This window comes from Corylus avellana, chromosome ca11 (genome assembly GCF_901000735.1).
Source record: "Corylus avellana chromosome ca11, CavTom2PMs-1.0".
Taxonomy (NCBI): domain Eukaryota; kingdom Viridiplantae; phylum Streptophyta; class Magnoliopsida; order Fagales; family Betulaceae; genus Corylus; species Corylus avellana.
The window spans coordinates 6292030-6313747 of record NC_081551.1 but is presented as its reverse complement, the minus strand read 5'-3'; the positions used below and the strand labels follow the sequence as shown (position 1 = coordinate 6313747).

Here is a 21718-nt window from a genome sequence, read left to right as displayed (position 1 = left end):
CAACCCTCCTCCCCTATCCTCCCCTATGTGGCTGAAGGGTTTCGCTTTTCTCTCTAGTGGCTAAAGAGAAAAGAGACGGCTAGGGTTTTTCTATTGAACTCTAGATCGAAGCGAAAATTGTGAAAGAGAATGTGCTTGTAGGAATATTCATGTGTGGATGTAAGTCTTAACGAAAAACATAGATGAAGATGACATCAAGAATCATTGGGGAAGATGAAGACAACGGCGGCACAAGGGAGATAGAGGGATTATGTTTATTTAATTTGACGTTGTGTGTGTGTTGGAGCCTCAAAATGACAGAAAAAGGCTTATTTGTCATTTTTTAAAAGCATAGGGTTAAATACCAAATACCTCCCTGGGGTTTGGTAACTTTATTTTTACCCCCCGTTGTTTCATTTTTATCACAGGACCTCCCTGGAGTTTTGTTAAAGGACCAAGTTAATCCATCCATTAGATGACCGTTAGGACTGACACGTGGACAAATCATATGTTGACACGTGACACACATATATATATTTTTTATTTTTTTTAAATCACAAAAAAAAAGTATTTTTTTATTTTCTTTCTCTTTTTTTTTTTTTTTTTTTTTTAATTTTAAAAAATTAAATATGTGTCACGTGTCAACATCTGATTGGTTCACGTGTGAGTCCTAGCGGTCAACTAACGGTCAACTAACTGATGGACTAACTTAGTCCTTTATCAAAACCCTAGGAGGGTCCTGTGATAAAAATGAAACTCCAGAAGGTAAAAATAAAGTTACCAAACCCCATGGGGTATTTGGTATTTAACCCAAAAGCATAAATAAAAAAGAATATGTGTCTTATTTTGATTGGGTGTGATGTAACAATGTAATGGTTTCCGTTAAGTCATTTAATGGAAAATGAGTTTAGGGAATAAAATATTATTTTGGCCTACCTTAGAAACCTATAAATTATTTTTTAAACTAAGTAATTTGTAAATTAGGCCAACTACATTGACCAATTTTACATTTATCCCTTAAAAAAAAATCTAAAATTTAACCTAGAGGCTCGGCCCAAAAGGACCTAAAATTTACGCAGAGCACACGTGCATCTCACGTGCTCTAGGGTTTTAGCAGACCTCACTCTTCTCCCTCCCATAAACCCTCTCACAGTTTCACACAATCCGCCAGCCTGCACTGCAATCCCTCCTCAAATCTCTGAAAGCCACCATGAAATGACAAAACCCATTTCCCTTCCCACCCGTAAAACCCCATTTCCTAACCGTAACCCTCATTCCCATCACCCCCACCACCATGAGACCCCCACTCTCTCCAAGAACCCTCCTTCTCTACGGCTCCTCCTCCTCTTCTTCTTCTTCATTATATTCTCCTACATTTCTCCAAATTTTTCATTTCTCAACCTCTTCGCATCACTCATCCCATTCTGTGCACTCGTCTAGACGCTACGACGAGGAGTCCCGGAGTGTGAGGGTTTCGGTGTGGTGGGACTTCGAGAATTGCGGTTTGCCGGTCGGCACCAACGTCTTTAAGGTCGCGCACTTGGTAACCGCGGCGGTCAGAGCCAATGGGATTAAGGGTCCCGTTACGATCACGGCTTTTGGGGACGTTTTGCAGCTCTCGAGGGCGAACCAGGAGGCGCTGTCATCAACCGGGATCAATCTCTCTCACATTCCTCACGGTTAGTGCTTCGTTCACTGAATTCTGTGGTGGATTGAATTCTTTTAAATATTTTGGATTGGGAGTGATTGAGAATATTGATTTTTGAAATGTTGTTTTTAAAAGTAATTGATTTGAATTGTCTGGAATAATCTTGAAATTTTGTCAATTAAACGGCTCACACCATGAAGTTATTAATTATTATATTGAAGAAGAGAAGCGCTGAAATGAAGTATGATTTTCTGTGAATCAGTGAATGATTGGCTTAAAGTATTTGTAGAGTAATTAAATTAGGATTTTTGGCTGATATTGTTGAAATGAAATAGCCATACACATGCTCGTATGTATGGTGGTGGAGAAAGTGGGAAATCATAATCACCAAAAAAGAGAAAAGTGGGTATATTGAAACCAAGTATTGCGTACAAGATTCAATTTTAAGGAATTAGGTGGCTGAGGTGATTTTTTATTTTTATTTTTTTAAATGATATATTTTGGTTGGTGCTTTAGGCTTTTTGTGGTGCTTTTCTTGTTGAGCCCTGCTACCATGAGATTGAGTTTTGATGGTTAATATTTTAAGTTTGTTTGTAAGGCAGAGTGGCTGTGATTTCTCAAATGCATATGCACTTATTTGTGTCAATAATCTTCATAAAACTGTAATGGTATTTTTCATATATAGATAGGAATGCAAATTACAACATTAATACAGTAAATGTAACATTTCTAGTCTTATCAATTTTCCCTGCATTAATAGTTTTTACTAAAAAAGGAGCCCACATTTTCTTTTTGAAGTTTAGCATGTTTATGCTTTTCAAACACCAATTTAGCCTTTGTTTCATATTAAAGGTTTTAAGAGGACTAAAGGATTTTTTTTTGTGGTCTCTTTCCATTTTGAACCTCTATTTAATATTTTTGGTCTTGTCAAGTGGAATGTTAAGATGGTTTATTTTTCTTAGTTTAGTGGATGATCTGTACCTAGTTGACACATTTTTTTAAACACTCATAAAGTTTATGCTTTGAGGTGAATTTCGTATGAAGAGTCAAATTGAAGCATTTATGTATTAAAACTTGAATGTTTCTTCTTTCCTTATGTTGTGGCTTGGTTCGCAGGCTTGCACTTTTCTCTTAGATTGTAGTAAGTATTTTTGGCTAAATTTTTTTGAGTTGATAAAAGTGGAAAAAAATTTTCTTTTTAGACTTACTTCCTGACCTTTTTGATAGATGTGGAAAATCATTTTGCACTATCTTTACAGTATTATAATGGTAAAAAATAGTATATATATATATATATATATATATATATATATATATATAAACACTAAAGACTTTATTGAACAGCCTACCACCTATGATTAACTCTTACTATTGTATTCTAATGTTCCCAGTTTCCAGGGACTTAGACATGCCCTTTGAAAATTTCAATAGCCAATGGTACTTATTTGGGAGGATGATTATTTTTTCAAGAACAAAAATTTTGAGACTGGTGCCCCAAGGTGTCTGCTGGAATCTGCCATCCCTTGGCAAGACAGCAACAGAAAGGGTATTAATGATGCAAATAAATAAAACACAAACACACCAGCACACAAAAGAGCATAGACACAGTTAAGGTAAGAGCATCTCCAGCAGCATTATGTAAAATACCTAATCAAAAAGTACAAATCTCTACTTTAGCTACTGTTTTTTCTTTACACACTCTATAACATATTCTCTATTCTTTTCTCTACGTTCTTTTAAATATTTATTTTTATTCTTTTTTTATTATATTCTTGCCAACAACCCAAACTTCGTTCACAAAATACCATTACCTGAAAATCACCCAAAATTGTGTGCTCTTTGTTGCTCCGAAGAGCACTGGGAGGAAGAAGCTACAGAGGAATATTCACAAGAAGATGAAGTGGAAGACAACTATTACCGCAATACGCATAAGCCGAACCCTTTTCCAGTCTTTCTGAAACAAGACCTATTCTGGGATGTTGGGGAGCTAATATCTCTTTTCTCAAAAGAACAGCAAAATGAGCTCTATGGAAACATTGAGACCAATCCATATTTAGCTAGGGCTTGCCAAGAGGCAGTGGAGTTGATGCTGAAGGTTAATGCCCATTACTCTTTCACTGCTCTCACAGAGGTTCTTGCTGTCATCTACCTTGATAGGTTCCTATTCTGCTTCCAATGTCAGTGAGTGAAACCATGGATGACCTAACTAGCTGCTGTGGCTTGTCTCTCTCTCGCTGCCAAGGTCAAAGAGACCAAAAACCTGTAATAGATACGTAGATCTTAAATTGCAGGTTGACAGTATGTCATTGTTAGTCAATCTACCTGTCTAGATTTTAGATATTGTAGATATTATCCAATAGAAGCAGCAAGGAGACGCCGTTTGAGGTGAAAAGGAGGAAGAATTATAATCATGTTTCATTCCTTCTGGTTGCTAATACCCTTAACAGCAGTTAGGAAGAAAAGGGTGAAAACCACTTTTATATGGTGTGAGTAGCTTAATTTAAAGATTAAGGCCGACAATTTGATGGAATGTATTCAGATAGTCTGTGCAAAAATTCAGTACAATCTTTTAATCTCTGCTGTTGCTTATAATTTATTCTGAATACACATTCAATTACTATGCCCTTCATCCTTAAAAATAAATCTCTTGATTCTAAATGGCATGATTAATGATGAAAAGTAGAAATTCTAAGTAACTTCCCAAAATGTCCTTGATTTTGTATTAGAGGTGAGCATGCCTTGTAATGAGAATCTTGGTTTCATGTTTTTTTTTAAATGATGAGGTAATTTAGGAAAATCTCAATGTATATCTTTTCACTTTTGGAAGGCATGCATTTATATCAAAATTTCTTAAAAGGGGAGCAAGCAATTTAAATTAGGACGGTGGGAGTATATGATATGTTTTTTTTGGAAAAATACTTGCTGGAAAAAGTCCGATGTTTTTGGAAAAAAATAACATGTAGAGTTTGTATCTCTCTTTTTGCCTATATCTTAAAATGTATAATACTTGCGACACTGAATTGTTTTTGGTAGTTTTTCAGAAAAGTCACTTTCTAACTTTGTTTTCTTCTCAAGAGATTATGATTATAAGCATGTTTGGGATTGTATTTGAGAAATAGAGCTTTTAAGTCAAAAAACACTTTTTAGCAAAATTTTCATTTTTAAGCTTTTACCAAAAGTACGTTTTGGCCATTTTTAGGCTTTTTGCACTCTTAAAAGCGCTTTCAATTTTTTTTACCAAACGGATACTTTTTTTTAAAACAGACTTTTTAAGTGTTAAACGCATTTTTAGGTCTCTCAAACGCATACCCAAACAAGCATAATACTAACTTTTGAAAGTATAACTAGATCCAAAGAAAGCATAATGTTGCTCAGATTGTTTTTCATTTCTTTGACGAACTTGTTGCTAATGTCGTTGGTTGTCTAAATCTCTCCCAAAAATCAAATTAAATTAACTTTACATTTTCTTTAATTTTCTCTATATCCGTTAGGGACATGGAAAATTTCCACGAACAAGAGTAGTTGCAAACATCATATTGTAAGTTGGAACTTGAAATCTAAATGGTATTTGATCCATCACTTATTATGAAATATGGTTGTATGATATATTTGAAACTGTGAAATTATATATTATTTTCTTTAGGTAAAATATTAGAAAAGCCTATATCAATTCAGATTATTAAGTTTTCCTTACACCTTATAAAAAATTTTGAATTTATAGTTGTTTGTACCATAAAATTCAGCATCAAATATAAAGTCCTAATACTTTACTCTCGGCTATGAAAATGGGAATTAACTAATATTGTGTTTGTTTCCAAATCTTTTCTCTCAGTTCATTTATATTGTTTTATGTGCATCTTTCAGTGGACGAGCAGGTGATATATTGTTATCTATGCATTGTCTTCAGTTCAATTTAACATCCTATGTATATCTTTGTATACATGGGTGCAGGTGGAAAGAACAGTGCTGATAGGTCTCTTCTTGTAGATCTTATGTATTGGGTTTCTCGAAATCCTCCACCAGCCCATCTCTTTTTAATTTCTGGTGACAGGGACTTTGCTAGCATTTTACACAGGTTAAGAATGAACAACTACAACATATTGCTTGCAAGTCCTGAAAGTGCTCCTGGTGTTCTCTGTAGTGCTGCAAGTATCATGTGGCATTGGCATGCTTTGATTAGAGGGGAAAATCTTACTGGGAAGCATTTTAACCAACCCCCAGATGGTCCCTATGGTTCTTGGTATGGCCACTCTAAGGTGCCTCTAGAAGATCCCTTCTTGGTTACTGAGCAACCAACATTTTCTCGGGCTGAGGACTTGCCTGAACCTAGTTCAGATTCTAAGCCTCGTTCTGTTCCAAAAGTACTGATGAAGCTTATTCGTCATATATTGAATAGTCACCCCAAAGGAATATCCATTACAGATCTTCGTTCAGAGTTGGGAAAAAGTAATGTAAGTATAGACAAAGACTTGTATGGATATAAAAAGTTTTCACGCTTTCTTCAATCAATGCCACACATTTTAAAACTTCAATTTGAAGCTGATGGTCAGTTTCTTGTACATAGTGTCACCCCTAAAACTCCTGAACCATTTGAGTGCAATCCAGTTGTGTCTACCGGACATGCTAGTAATAATGGAGTTCAGGACCCCTCTGCAACTTCAAAGACAAATGGTGAGGTGAGATCTATTGCCGGAGCTGTAAATGGGAAGTCACCATTGGCTCCATTCTCTGTAGTGAAGGAGTCTCTTAAAAAGATTCAAGAACATTCTCGACTTGGCAGATCTATTACAGGACCTGTGGATGAGAAATCATTATTGCGTCCATCTCCTGAAATAGATGTTGAGGAGCTGCAACAGCATTCTCCACCTGACGAGAAGGTTGTTGAACAGGTGAGTGAGGATCATTTGCCTCCGGTGGTGGAGCAAGATTCTGCATCTGAAGTGGGCTTTTTCAAGAGAGTTTGGAGAAAATGTTTTGGCAATAGCGATGGTGGTTTCAAGAATAAAAGTCAAAGCATTCCAGAAATATGTTCTGGTACTTCTGGTGTTAGTTCTGAGGAAAAAAGTAAAGACACTGCTGAATACTGTTCTACTTCTGTTAACAGCTCAAAAATGGCAAAAGTCGAGGACAAATCTGCAACATCAACAATTCAGGATGCTAATCCAATATGTCAGGTGCCATATTCTTCTGCCAGTAATGAGTCAGCTATGGACAGCAAAACTGCTACAGGTTCTGAAGCATCTGGTGATAAATCGAGAACAAATCCTGGTTTCTTCAACGGGATTGTAAATTGGTGTAAATTTTGGAGAAGTGACCCAAAGTCTGAGGTATTGAGTGATCAATCCAGAGAAAAACTGGACCAGATAATTAGTCGATCTGGAAAGCATGAGTTATTCTCCAAGGATTCTTTTTGGAATGAGATGGAATCTTTTATGGATACACCCAATGGTTCAGTTATTGTCTCCCAGTCAAGGACCAGGTTTTATGCATTTACTTGATTTTTTTTTTTTTTTGATAAGTATTTACTTGATTTTCTTTGATTTATGCATTTTTCTTCCTCATGATGCTGATGATACCCTTTTACCCAGCTTCTGCTCGTGCATTTTAAAAATACTTGGTTCGATTGGTCATTTTCTTATCATTGACTTAATATCAACTTTAAAAGTGAAAGAAATGAAATATCTCAAACTATACTGCATATAGTGACCAAACATATCTGATACTTGGTCCCTTTGCTGGGAATTATTAGCAACATCTTTTTATGGTCTAGCATTTCTATTTTTTTATGGAAAAAGTAAGTGTTTGGAAACTAGTAGTATCTTTTCTTGAAGTAGTTTTTTTTTCTTTGTTGTGATCATCATAATTTATAGTGAGGAGACACTTTTTAAAATCTTGATATGTATCATTCAGTATAGTTTTGAGTTGAAGTGCATTAGATGGAATGAAATTTCACCGAAGATTTACAGCTCCTGCCCGAGAAACAACATTATAAAATATATGAAGATACAAATAATGATATGGTAGGAGGGTTTTTGTTTATCATTTTCTAGCCTTTTTGCTTTTCTACAATAAAAGTTGTGCAACTTTTGGTGTAGTTCTTATTTCATAATGATTTAATACAGATCTTAAGTGATTGATTTTAAGTCTGAAATTGATGTTTAGACTTTTTTGGTCAATAGTATCATCGAACCTAGAAGCTCTCCAACCTTGTTGATGCCTTTATTTCTGTCTTATAATAACCTTTTAAAACTTGGTGATTTTCTTGCATCTAATTTAACAGTTGCAATCAGAAACATACTTAATATAATTCTGCTACATGTGATTTTTGTCAGGGAACAGATGGCAGAAAATCTGCAAAGGGACGGGCCTCCGGCTCTTAGATCTTTAAGTGAAGGTGACCTCCTCCACTTGGTGGATTTGTTAATATCAGAGATGAAATGGGTGGAAGAATGCCCCTCTCAGACATCACCTTTCAAACTCACTTGGAACGTTAAAAAGAGCTCTGTGGGTCAATCTCATGGATCAAATGGGTTAAGCTCTATCTTCTTGGACAAAAAATCAGTGTCACGAGAGCACGGTGGAGAAAAAAAGTATAAAAATATTCCCCATACTGGAGTTTCTCCACCTGTCATTAACAAGAACCCTTCTGTCAGATCTAGAAGTGATATATTAGCCGATTGTCAGAAGCTTGTGAATGAGATAGTAAAGCATTATCCGAATGGGTATAATATGGGCTCCTTCAGAAAACTGTTCCTTGAGAGGTATGGCTATACTCTTGATTTACAAAAGCTTGGCTACCAAAAGTTGGTATGCTTGTTACAGATAATGCCTGGGGTGAAAGTAGATTCCACCTATATGTTTCCGTCTGGTAAAGCCTCGAATAGTTCCCGCCTTGGAGTTACAGTTCCTGATGGTCAAGAAAATAGTGCTGGTCATTCAGTTGCTAATTCAGATAGTGAATTGTCTGACACGGCAAAGAAGGATGATGATTCCGACTCTCAATGGGAGGAATTGGGGCCTGTCTCTAACACAGGTTCTTCAAGAAATGAAATGGAATCTGTATCAAGGAGGAAAGCTATAGAACAAACAGAGAGGCCAAAATACCCTGATTATGAACCTTCGGTCTCAGATGATGAGTTTACTGATTCGGAAGGGGACACCTCTACATTAACTGGACCAGAAGGGCATGCGAAGAGAGTAAACGAGGAAGATAGCTCACTACTACAAATCCTTGATTCATGGTACAGCACTAAGGAAGGTGACAATAGAAAGAATCAGTCAGACAATGTTGATTCAACAAATGGTTCGAATCCAACTGGTTCATCAGCAGTTGGAACCAACAGTGATGATACTAATATGGGAAACAATGTACGGAAGCAAAGACCTCAAAAGAGCTATTCTTTTGTTTCTGACCAAGTTGAGACCAACAAGAACAAGCTGATTGATGGAATATTGGGTAGCCTGAAGAAATCAGGTGAGCCAAAGATGCAGGGCTGAAGGGTTCTATGATGCATTCTTCCTGGGTCTTCAAATTGAATGTTAGAAAAGTGGGATTTTGGGATATTGAGAAATTTTTGTATTAGAAATAGATGGTGATAATCCTCATCATACATGCATTATTGCAGATTTATTATTGTCATGGGAATTTTGATTTAAGCTTAGAGGTACAATCCGAGATCATTGGCACTGCAAAGAGGTATGTTTTGCTTTCAATCCAAATTTATGGTTAGGAATTATGACAGTTATATTATATAGAAGTATTTTATACCTTTATCATTGTATCCATATCCATGACTTCCATATTATCTATAAGATAAGATCCTAAAGCTGTTTCAAATGCCCACAAGGCATTCTCTTCCAGGCTACCATTTATTTACATAATTCAGCAGTCGTGTTGTCATCATTCTTCCCTCCTTCCTATATGTTGCATGTTGCATGAAAAACCATTCATTCTTCCCTTTTACCAGGTTTGGTTCGTCGAATACAATATCCTAAAAGGTTTTTTTTTTTTTTTTGGCAAATTATATCTCACTATTCTACTTGGAGGCACAGTGCATACTACTTCAACCTTGAGGTAATTCACAAGAGTAATTTTATATAACACATTTTTATTCTGCAATTATTTCACAATTCTGACGTAGTAGTTTATTACCTTTTTTTTTTTTGTGAGACAAAAATATAGTATTAAGCATTACTCATTTCGCCTCATTTTTGGCTTTTTCTTTTTTAAGGAATCGTATGAGTTCATATATTGACTTTATATTTTTCTCTTCACTTTCAAGTATTCTTCTCTTCCCTGACTTCATCAACCTATTAATTTTGGTAATCTTCAAAAGGTGCACAGAAAGGGGCTGTGCCAGCTTTGCTTTTATCTCAAAACTTTTATTGTTATTATAAAAAGCAAATTGGTTCGTGATTTACTCTGTAGGAGTGGGTCTAAGGTGTCATGTCTTGTTGAAGTTTCCCGTCATCAAGAAAATAAAAGCAAACTGCAAAAAAATAATAATAATAAAAATTAAAAAATTAAAAAAAAAATTAAAATTAAAAATTAAAAAAAAAAAAAAATTAAAAAATTAATATAATATATATATATATATCAATTGCTCCTTTTAGAGAGCTGCCCTTCCATCCAATGAGTTTTCTCCTTTTGAGTGCCGACAGAGGAGGATTCTCCAATTTTTTATTTTTTCTTTTCTTTCTCTCTTTTTTAGTGTAAGGCATTCTACTTAACATAACCTATACAAACTGATTTATAGCTAATTTATACAACTCATTTAACAAAGTGAAATGGCCGATTCTCCAATTTTTTTTTTTTTTTCTTCTCTTTTTAGTGTGTGCACTCTACGAACATAAATTTGCTACAAACTGATTTATAGCTAATTTATACAAACTCATTTAACAAAGTGAAATGTGGCCATAACTATTAAAAAAAATATGTGAAAAACACATGTTATAAAAAATAAAAATAAAAACTTGATTCTCACACGTAAAGAGACGGCATGTCACTTTATTGAATAGAGTCAGACAATTTACCTTTTTTCTTTTTTTTTTTTCCCTTTAAAATTAAAGAAAAGAGATATTACAGGAAAATTTAAACTAAATATTAACTTATAAAAATTTAACTAACAAAACAAAATAATAATAACAATTTTTTTTTTTTTTTTCTAATTTATGTTTGACGCGCGGCTGCCAAAATTTGGTAACCGCTTAGCAGGACTCCACTTTATTAGATGAATTTGCATCAATTACTAGCAAAATTTTGTCCTCACTCCACATGACGCCTTGGCAAGTGTGGTTTGCACGTGCCACAACCCTTTTCGGTTCCCACGACTTTAAAGTCTTTGTTAGGCTGCCTCACCCTTCTTTTTGGTTTTCTCTTTGATGTACTTTACCTCCTTTGACGGTTTCTTTGTATTTTGTTTTAAAATAAAAATTAAAAATTAAAAATTAAAAAAAAATAAAATAAAAAATAAACTTGAAATACTAGCAAATAATATTGGTAGGATGTTGTCTCACCGCCAATCTAGAAAAATACAACTCAAACCCACGGATCCATTCGAAGTATTCCACTCGTCTTGACCAAATATGTAGGTAATTCAAAGAGAGCAATAGAGTGGAGGGAGAGAGTCCCTCTCTTTTCCGTCTTCACCATAGATTGATCAGAGTGCGTATGTCAATGGTCTTCAAGGTGTTTTTTAGTGGCACGTGGCTGGTCAGCAGTAGCGTGTGGAATATGTGAGGGTGTGTTAAATTTTTGTTATTGTATTTTCGTTATTTTTAAATAAGAATGTATTATTTCTATATCTGCTTTTAATAGCGATATATGAGGTGAAGTTTTATTCATTTTCATAAGTTTTGTTTTCACGAATCCTTATGAATAATAAAATTGGTTTTCAGTCGGTTTTTTGTTTTCTTATAGTTCATTTTCTGGGAACAAACCACATACTGATGACGGAGGAGTTATCAAGAATTGTCACTATGGTAAAGGCAAAAAAGGAAATTGCAATTGATAAAGCACTAGTAGAGGAGATAAAAAAAAAATTAAAAATTAAAAAAAAAAAAAAAAAAAAAAAAAAAAAAAAAAAAGCTAGGGAATCAACGACCTGGCAGGGGATAGAGACGTGATTCGCCAGAATTTGCTGTAGATCTGAAACTGATTGAGACAGTGACTTTTCATTTATATTGTCTTATAATAGCCCGTGAGGCTATTGTGTATATCATAGATAATGTTTGAATTGTGAAGATTCCAAATTATATCTTTGACATTGTACGGAGCATTTTGCCCTATTTGATTATTATATCTAGGGGTGGGCATGCGGTTGCGGTTAGTGGTTACCACTAACCGCTAACCGCTAAGCAACTAACCACCTGGTTAGCAGTTAATTAAACGGTTAATGGTTAACCACTTTTTTAAGAAAAAAACAATTAAAAAATTTGTACTGAACATTCATTGCTTAACCAAGATTAGCTCATCTAAATATTTTTTAAAAAAATTGAACTTAAAATAAAATAGCTTAAGAAACCAGCTTGTATTGCTAGCACTTAGCCGAGAGCTTGTACTTACTCAATATTGGAGCACTGCATCTCTTAGGTTTCAAGAAGGAAGGCATAAGGCATCCTTTATATGGAGAAACAATGTTGAGGTATTTTGGTTTCTTAGCAAACTGGGACATTGTCTTTGGAGTTATCCTCCGCGTGTGTGATATGGTGAGACCGATTCCGTGCGAGCATAGTAAATGATCTTGACCATTTATTTGGATCATTAATTTTGCATTCAATTTAGAACGTTTGATTTGTGAGCTCATGGTGTCATTGGAACACCATATAACGCTCACTTTCGGAATGGCTTATGGCTGCATTCCATTTATCAAATTCAACGGCACAGATTAAACTCAATTAAATCATATTAAATTCAATTTATAACGTTTGAGTTGTGAGCCCATTGTTTTTTTTTTTTTTTTTTTTTTTTTGGTATTTAAAAAAATTGTTTGGTTTTTTTTTTTTTTACAATTATTTTATTATTTTATTTATTAAAATAATATGGATATTATAGGAATATAAAAAAAAAAAATAAGTAGCTTTTTTTGATACATTTTGATAGTTTGATAGACTATATTAGTACCTTTTGAATATTATGAGGCTCTATCACAAATAGTTGTTAGTTTGGAGGTCTTTTTTTAAAAAAATATTTTTCCCTAATTTAAATGTTTGGCTTTACAATTCATCGAATTGTACTACAAGTCTACCTTTATTTATTTTGTTTGCTTATAGATCATTTACTCCTAGACGTACTATATAGCCCACAAAACCATGTGTGGGCACGTGAATTAAATATTTAGTGCAATTTACAGATCTTTTAACTTATTGTTATTTAAATATTGTCAAAATTGAATTTTTGACTAATTCTTTAAAAGAACATTGGTTCCATTTTGATAGTTAATTGAGTTGAAAATTGAAAACATATTAAGAAACAATTATTATTCTATATCTTTTCTTTTGTTTAACTTTCTTAACACATACTAATTTTATTTTTTTATATATAAATTCAATCCTCAATCCTAATATATTTCTTTTTTATTTATACTTTACTCCATCCATAAAAATTCCTTATTCCGTCCCTATTTACAATAAAATAATTTCTGGTTTTGCCCACCTGACTGGCAGTTTTTTTTTTTAAAAAAAAATTTATTAAGGAAATGGTTACAGGGAAGGATCCTTTCCACTCCTGATCCAAAAGGAAGAAAGAGAGGACGATCCTAAAAACGAAAAAGGGGTGGGCTCCCCAACAATAGACCCAAAACAAACTAAAGCAGTGTGGAAATAAATACAAAACGTAGGAAATGAGACAAACTAGTGCCCAGTTGAATGTAGAAAGAAACTGTCAATGAAAAAATTTTACTCAAAAAGTAATGAGAATTTGAAAGTCTTTTAGATTATTGACATAGTCAAGGTTATGCACAATGAGGGTTTTTTTTTTTTTTTTTTTAAAGGGTATCCGAGAATTTATTAATCAGCAAGAAACTTTCTCATGTACTACAATCTCTCTAATACATTTTAGATAATTAGACCTCCATAGTTCTTCTTCCTGTGTCAAAGCAAATCTCGCAGGACAATGTGCCGCCTAGTTGGCCTCTCGGCTTTAATAACAAGTATAATAGTACTAATAATAAAAATCAGAAAAAATCATCTGTGGTATTTACATTATAAAGGTAATTAATTGTTTTAAATGCTTTATATAGCAATTTAAATTACTTTCATTGTAAAGCAATTTTTTTTTTTTTTTTCCAAGTTTTTTAGTTTGGGAAATATGGTACTTTCACAAACAAATAATACCTAAATCTGTGATATTATATATGACTCGTACATATGTAGGTCAACTCATTCAATTTATTCCTCTATTCATTTATTTTAATCAATCAATTGGTAGAATCTTTTTTTTAAAAAAAAAAAAAAAGAAAGAAAGAGAGATAGACGTTTCCACTCGCCAATGCTCTCATTTTAACCTATAAAACTTTGTCCAACTACTCACCCAAAAAGTAATAACTTCAAAAAAATAATTATTGAAATTTGAATTAGTAACACCTGCTTCGTGTTGAGTGCAAAGCAAAACTTACACTTATCTTAATTAATAAGACTAGTTTCACCTAAACTAGAATTGCCAAAACATAGAGTTAGACAAGAAATCTAATCATTTGTGCTAACATTAATGCTACCCATGTATAATGAAATTATATGATCGCATTAAATTTTTTGAGAGCCACGTTTTAATTAAACCCCATGTATTTTTTTTGGCAAGATTAGTGTAAAAATCATATTTTTATCTAACAATTATCTTATTATGCTAATGTAACAGTACCAACCAACCATCAAATTTACTTTTTGAAAGATTTCATCCACCACAATTTGAAGAAAACTTTATATTTCCAAAGAATTTGATTCGGACACAAATTGCTAAATCTCTCTAACCCCTCCACCACATCCGGCAAAGTCCGTGCAAAAATGCATTTGCATATTTTTATATGAGTAATATTATTTGATAAACCGTTAAACGACCGTCGTATAATTAAAATAACATGACAACGTGACAGTAAAAATAGCAAGAAATTATAAAAAATAAAATCAAAAACAGTTTTCATTGTCACGCAATTTTATCATATAATAGTCGTATAACAGTCTACTAAATAACATCTTTTTTAATATGGATAAATGATTTAATAACGATGATTATTAAGGCAAGAACACCGTCAACCAAACCCCTCATCACCCACCACCTTCCCCCAAAAAAAAACCCATTTTAATTAATTAATTAGGAAAACCTCATCTTTCATAGGACCCACCAATGAAAACCTCAACTTTGTATTCACAATTCCAAAAGAAGCGATTTTTGATTTTTGTTATTAATTAATTAGGAAAAAAAAAAGAAAAAAAAAAGTGATATTGTTTTGGTCTTCCTAAACTTGAAAAAACAATCCAAGAGGCAAAACCGATTTTTGGAATTTCAGGTCTCCCTCATGTACCCCTTTGTATGTATTGATTTGCCGTATTCATTCACCAGTGCCTCCCATGAGAACCACCGCCGCCACCACCACCACCTTTGTTCTTCGCAAAGAAGGTGTTCTTGGGTTTTGGTATATCATGGATGTCCATCACCTGAATCGTTCTTTGCCTTTTGGCTTCACATCAGTAAACACACACAAATACAAACACCATCAGCATTTCAGCACAGAAAAATTGTAGAAAAAGTAACGTTATTCGGTAGACTGTTATACGACTACTATACGACAGTAACAAAGAGAATCAGCATTTCAGTTATATGGCAGTCATATAGCAGTCTACTGAATAGCGTTACTGGTTGTTGTTGTAGAAGCGTAAAGCAAATAACTAAACCATTCTCAGCTTCTTTGTAATTCTCTTGAAGACGTTTTCTTGCTGAAGCCAGCTTCTTTTCTGAGTCAAAATCCTTTTGTCTCTGCAAAATCCCAACAAAGTCATCCAGACAGAGTAAAAACCATTCACAATGAATATGTTTTGCAGGAAAAGAAATTAAAATCTCTCAAACTTTATATGATTGACTTACACCTCCCACTCAATTGAGCCAAATTAAAGTATTTGATGCAATTGAGTTTGGTTTCTCATATTTTGGAAGCATATATATATATATATAAGCTTCAAAAACTTATTTTCTTCATCCACCTTTTCATCAACCAAACATAGAGCTAGAGACTCTAATTTGGTATCCATACATTTTGATGTGCAGAGGCAGCAGATGCAGGTGCTGATTGAGCTGGTCTAGGAGGAGCTACTTTTCGAGGAATCACTTTCGGCTTCGGCTCGGATTCTGAATTATTCCTGTCTGACCCAGAACTTCCATCTGTGCAAGCAACAATTGATCAATCAAATGTAGACAAATTCAAAAGTTTTGAACTTGGAATCTGATTCTACTACTCACTGTGTGGATTTGGAGAGTATCCAAAATCAGGAACCTGCAAAAGAAGAGAACATTAAAAAGCTAAGACAAAGGACAGAATTTTCAACTACTTTTTCCCAGACAAAGCAAATTAGCTTGAAAGAAAAGAAAAGTTTTCTTTCACCTGTTGATGACCGTTTTGAGGAATTTTCTGCTGGGGTGAGTCTCCATCAGCTGCAAACAACATCCATTACCATTTTTAGCTTCAGTTCTAAACCCCAAATTTCACTTTAACCAACTTCAAATGTGTCCCATAGTAGAAACTGAAAATCATGTCCTTTGAAGACTAATAATTTTACCCATTAGAGCAGAGGATGTCCGTTCCCCAGGTGGATTCAACTTCACCCATTCATCCACAATATCCTTCCACTTCCTGGCAAAAAAACAAAACCAAATCAACAAATCTCCAACACCCTTTTCCAACACTAAAACAAACATGCTTTCCAATGATTTTTCAGCTTCTTCAAAACCTGACTAGTATCTTCACCAATCTCCGGACATCCTGCGATTGATGCTTTCGGAATCGATTCACATGCCTTCCTATATCAGTCTCCTATAATTCACAAATTCAAAGTGAAAAGAAAAAGTCAAACACTATAATTGGAAGAAATTAAGCTCAAAAGACAGAAAATAGTGTTATATAATTTACCTTGAGTGCTTGGAATGTTATATCCATGTCTGCTAGAGTTTGAAGCAATTCAACCAAATAATCCTCAGACTAAAACACAAAAGCAAACCAAACCAAACCAACCAGAAAAATCAGACCCAGAAAAACTAATATAACAAAAATAAAATCTAAATAAATAAATAAATAAAAACCTGGTGCGGATCTTCAAGTTGCTCCTTGATTTCCAGGATCTTCTTCGGCTCGTCGTCGAATAAACCAGCGTACGGATCCATCTCCTCGTCGTCCTCTCTCTCCACCGACAGCGGCGTCCCCGGAGACCCTTCTTTCTCCGCCGGCGCCTTGACGTCAAGACAATTATCCGCCCTCAGATCATCGACGTCGTCGCAGTTCCGGCATCGAGGCTGCTCCCCCAACGCCGACGCCGAAGTCGCCCCCGCGTAGAGCCGCTCCACGATCCCATCCCTCCGGCTCTTCAGCTCGGCGCCGTAGTCCGCAGCCGCCACCGATATCGCCGTCTCTATAAAGGTCCACACGTCCACGCCGCAGCTCTCCAGCACAGCCCGGAAATCGTCCCCATCCATCGTCGTCGTAAAAAACAAACTCCCCCAAACCTTCAAAAACGCGTTCGTCTTTACCGTGTTTTCCGGATGGTTTCCGAAGTGGACTTTCACTTACATCATCATCATCGTCCGATCCGAAACAAGACGACGAGGTCGTACCGCGTAGGTACGATGAGAAAAATCAACACAAACATCAACAACAATCATCGTATACCCATTTTCAGAAAAACAACTCCACAGATCTGAGAGCAAGAAAAAAAAAAAAAGCTGAAAATTTCTTCAAGAATTTTAGTTCGGCCCAAATCAGGTATATAAAATATTCAAAATTAATTTCCGTTTGGCTGAATGCAGATTGCTTAGGTTGTTGACCTATGAAGTAGTATCCATGGGTTTGTTTTGGTGCTCTTTGTCAGGAGCTGGGGCTGGGTTGTTGTGGTTTGGGTGACGGAGAGAGAGAGAAGGGGGGATGTTACTTTAGCGTATGGCGTGCATGATTGCTGGGAATATTGTGTTTCTGATGCGAATGCGGGCCTTGTGGATTTGGACCGTCCAATGTCCATGTAGGATTTTTTCTTAATGTGACAGTCTGTAATACACGCATTATGACTTGATTACACTAATGAATTAATTAATAATTCCTTTCCTCTCCTTTCCTTTCCCCCAATTTCTATGCTTATCGTTATAATTTAAGCTTAGACTCTAATTCATTCCACGTGTCCTATAGGGTTGACGTGGCATTGCCATCCATCTCTAAATTCGTTCTAATTAGAAAAAATATAAATTTAAAAATTAATAAGAACTTTCATATCAATCCAGTAAAATAAATATTACTTACTAGAAACTGTTATATGACAGTTATACAACTAAAATGATGGGATAATAAAAAATCAGTAATTGATTTTTATTTTTAACAAGTATTCAACTAATGGTTATTTTTACTGTCATATTATTAAGTTATATGTTAATTATATAAAATATACTAAGAGCTTGTTTGGAATTGTGTTTGAAAAACAGAGCTTTTAAGTCAAAAAAAAAGTTTTTGAGCAAAAGCTTTATTTTTAAGATTTTGCCAAAAGTGATTTTTAGCCATTTTTAAGCTTTTCAGATCTTTAAAAGCGCTTTTAATTTTTTTACCAAACGAGTACATTTTTCTTCAAATAGATTTTTGAGTGTTAAAAACACTTTTAAGTCCCTCAAACATAATCTCAAACTGACCCAAAATAACACTTGAGTAATTTCAAAAACCCTAGAAGTAGTCTCAAATAATTAGTAGATCAGTTTTGTTAAAAAACAAAAAAAAAAAAAATTAAATTAATTGAGACTACCACCGTACTATCGTTAAATAATTATAGAATAAAAATAAGAACCGCTGTAAATAGCAATTGAAAAGTCAAAAGGAAGCACAGAAGAAGGTGCATCACATTTCTTATCCACTATCTAAAATGCGTTCTAGCTGCCACGTCACTGTACCATGTGCAGTTTCACTTTCCTTTTATATCTTATCTTATACCTTAAGATATAAAAGCTGTTGGGTATACTTTTATCAGTTTATTATGTGTAGTTGCCATGCACTAATATTCAAGTAGAATTAAAATGTGCAAATAAAATGTGTTTAAAGGAGATTTACGCGCTAAATTAAATGATTAAATTTACAATTTTTTATTAGTCTAAATTTTTAAAACAAATAGTAATTTAATATGATATTTGTTGGGAGATAAACCAATTTTGAAGTTTTTACCAAAAGTATATTAATATACATTTTTTTTTTTTTTGACATGTCCGTACAAGAGGGGGAGGAGAGTTCGAACTAGTAACCTCCGCTTTATTAGGTGTAGTCCCAACCAATTGAGCTACCTTTTGGGGACATTAATATACATAGTTAAACACAACTCTAGCTCAAAAGCCTAAGCTAATGGCCAAGGTCTACTTAGGTATATTAAATACTATTTTCTTTTATATTTTCTCAATGTTCCTCTTACTTATGAGTCTCTTCACATTTACCCAACTCTCCCTCGCTTGTAAGTCTTTTTTACATTTCTAAAAGTGTCTCGTTTTTTTTTTGCATTTCCAAGAGTGTTTCGCATCAAGAGTTGCGGATGCAGATAGGAAGCTAATCATGGCTCTGATACCACTTGTTGGGAGATAAAACGGTTATGAAGTTTTTACCAATAATACATTAATATATGTAGTTGAACACAACTCTAGCCCAAAAGTCAAAGCTACTGGGCTAAGGTTCACTTAAGTATATTAAATACTCTTTTCTTTTATATTTTCTTAAAGTGCGACTCAACACTCACAAGTGCGCTCACAACAGTATCAAAACTAAAGGTTCTAAATTCTTAAATTTTTGAAACATTATATAATAAGAATATACAATTTCTACAAATTGGTCCTAAGAATTTTTCAAACCCAGGATATAAAAGTGTTGTGTGTCTCTTGACATGTGCTTCTACAGTTCAATTTGTAAAATAATTATGTTCATATAATAATATAATTATATCTTAACCCCTTTGTGTTATTGTGTGATTTCAAAAGTGACACTATCCAACTGAGATTCATAACATTGTTATCCGTTAAAATATCCACTAAATGTAATAATAATAATAATAACCCTATAAATAGGTATAGTGCCATTTTTCAAAACAAAAAATGTGTAAATTATGACTTTTATAAAATCCGAGTAAAGTGTTGTTGTGTTTGTTGAAGCATATGAGTACACTAATTTTGTAATGATTTGGACTCCATATTTCTAAGATACCCGTTATGGAAAATGATTGCTTGGATTCGAGAATTTGGAAATGTGGACACAAATTCCTTATGGTTTTGAAAATAAGATGTTGAAAATTGTCTTGCAAACGCAAAGGAAAGTTCTACTAATACAATGGAAGTCCTTCACTTCTTCCCTCCTAACCTTCAACAAAAGCCAAATAAGTTGACTTTGTCTTTGTATAATTGGTTAGCTTGCAAAGTTTTTAGGAGTGCGTTTTTTTGGTGCACCTCTTGTAGTCAGATGGACCGCTTCCAACCTAGCATTCGGAAGCATTTCCGACCGGTCTTCTATTTTGTCTTTCTTTCGGATCAAGAACGGGAAAACCCTCATTTGTACCATTTTCTTTATTTGATTAGAAAAAAAAAAAAAAAAAAAAAGACCTTGCATACTCTTTTGGGGTATAAATTTCTTACAAACTGAGTTATAAGTATTTCTCCAACTCAGTCTCTACAAGTGTTATGTGTTCTTTAATCATATATTTTGTATTATTGCAATTAAAAAAATGTGTTTCTCACATGCTAAGAGATACGTGACACTTTTAAAGACGGACAAATTTTCTTACAATTCAATTTATAAGAAATTTGTTTATCTTTCTTTTGATTTTGAGCAAGACAAAAGAAGAGAAAACAGAACAAAAAGTGAAGACCCAAAAAAGAAAGCACCATGGAAGACTAGGGAACAAAGAGCTTTGAAGGGAGGAATCCCACTCCAAGGGGTAGGAACCCAATTTAGGTTAATTAAGACATCCTCAAAGCCGATGGCAAAAGCCCGGCCCATAACATTTGGAGTTAAAAGAGATTATGAAGCATGAGAGAACGGCATCGTTTTATGCTCATGAAGATGGCTAACATTTTGGAATATTGACTCACAATTTGCTTTTTTGTTGTAGCTGATGTGATGTGAAAATTGTAGAATTTGTTCTCTTGCAATTTGCTTTAACCTTTAACCTTCAAGAACCTTTAACCTTTCAGCCTAATTGGAATATTGGCTACCAATTTGCATGTTTTCCTAAAGCCCCTAAAGGCTAAGACTTGGGAATATTGACTAGCATTAACAATGCTAAGGATTTGTTTGTAGTTTATTATATAATCCTTTCTTTTGGCCCATGATCGGACCGGACAATGACAGATCTCTTCATTTTAAATAAAATGGATGATCAAAATTTAAAGTTGGTACATCTAACGATGTACATGATGCCACATAATTTAAATATTTTAAAGTGAAAAAATCTAAACTAACTCCAATATCACTTAGAGGGGTGAATAGGTGTTTTACATAAATTAATTATTTTTAAATTCTGGAATGTCAATTTTGAATCTGGACTCTCATATGCTAGTGTTGCTTTGCCTCGGGATGCTCCCTTCACGGCCTATGCTTCGCAAACTGATTGATAACTTTGGCTCCATTTGCCAACAGTGCCAAGAGGCCAGGAACCGCACTGTAGCTGGAACGGTACTGTTCCAGCTACAGTGCAATCCTTTAAAATTTTTTTTTTTCTTTTTGTTTTTTAAAAAAGGAAAAATATTAAAAAACTTCTTATAAAAAAAAAAATCAAACGGAGAAAGAGATCGGCCGGCAAAAATGGGGTGGCCGAACCACCCCATTTTTGGCCAAGGGGGTGGCTGGAGCCACCCCCATGGCCGGTATGGGGGTGGTTCGAACCACC

General features: G+C 34.3%; 3 protein-coding genes across 3 annotated transcripts in view; 2 read left to right on the top strand and 1 right to left on the bottom strand.

Annotated features, from left to right (window-relative positions):
• The first annotated feature begins 1104 nt into the window (after nucleotides 1–1104).
• On the top strand, nucleotides 1105–9448 carry LOC132166785 (uncharacterized). Its single transcript, XM_059577671.1, has 3 exons — nucleotides 1105–1658; nucleotides 5579–7106; nucleotides 7960–9448. Exons 1-3 carry the CDS (start codon nucleotides 1274–1276, stop codon nucleotides 9122–9124), a joined length of 3078 nt encoding a protein of 1025 aa, XP_059433654.1. The 5' UTR covers nucleotides 1105–1273; the 3' UTR covers nucleotides 9125–9448.
• A 5545-nt stretch (nucleotides 9449–14993) lies between these two features.
• Nucleotides 14994–17778, bottom strand: LOC132165343 (probable mediator of RNA polymerase II transcription subunit 26c). The gene is made up of 9 exons (XM_059575864.1): nucleotides 16914–17778; nucleotides 16744–16812; nucleotides 16565–16647; nucleotides 16394–16467; nucleotides 16219–16268; nucleotides 16077–16110; nucleotides 15871–15998; nucleotides 15515–15596; nucleotides 14994–15300 (listed from the first exon to the last, which is right to left on the bottom strand). Exons 1-9 carry the CDS (start codon nucleotides 17301–17303, stop codon nucleotides 15176–15178), a joined length of 1035 nt encoding a protein of 344 aa, XP_059431847.1. The 5' UTR covers nucleotides 17304–17778; the 3' UTR covers nucleotides 14994–15175.
• Nucleotides 15166–21718, top strand: part of LOC132165342 (probable cinnamyl alcohol dehydrogenase 9) — a 58342-nt gene continuing 51789 nt past the window's right edge. The window contains exon 1 of the mRNA XM_059575863.1: nucleotides 15166–15169. The gene's annotated coding sequence lies outside the window, so the exon portion shown is untranslated. The remainder of the gene's footprint in view (nucleotides 15170–21718) is intronic.

What these genes read in the sequence shown, in the direction of transcription:
- LOC132166785 (XM_059577671.1), top strand. Translation starts at nt 1,274, where the DNA reads ATGAGACCCCCACTCTCTCCAAGAACCCTCCTTCTCTACGGCTCCTCC. An exon ending in TCTCTCTCACATTCCTCACG is followed by an intron (nt 1,659 to 5,578) that starts GTTAGTGCTTCG and finishes ACATGGGTGCAG; the next exon opens with GTGGAAAGAACAGTGCTGAT. An exon ending in GTCTCCCAGTCAAGGACCAG is followed by an intron (nt 7,107 to 7,959) that starts GTTTTATGCATT and finishes GATTTTTGTCAG; the next exon opens with GGAACAGATGGCAGAAAATC.
- LOC132165343 (XM_059575864.1), bottom strand. Translation starts at nt 17,303, where the DNA reads ATGGATGGGGACGATTTCCGGGCTGTGCTGGAGAGCTGCGGCGTGGAC. An exon ending in TTGGTGAAGATACTAGTCAG is followed by an intron (nt 16,468 to 16,564) that starts GTTTTGAAGAAG and finishes TTTTTTTGCCAG; the next exon opens with GAAGTGGAAGGATATTGTGG. An exon ending in ATACTCTCCAAATCCACACA is followed by an intron (nt 15,999 to 16,076) that starts GTGAGTAGTAGA and finishes TTGCTTGCACAG; the next exon opens with ATGGAAGTTCTGGGTCAGAC.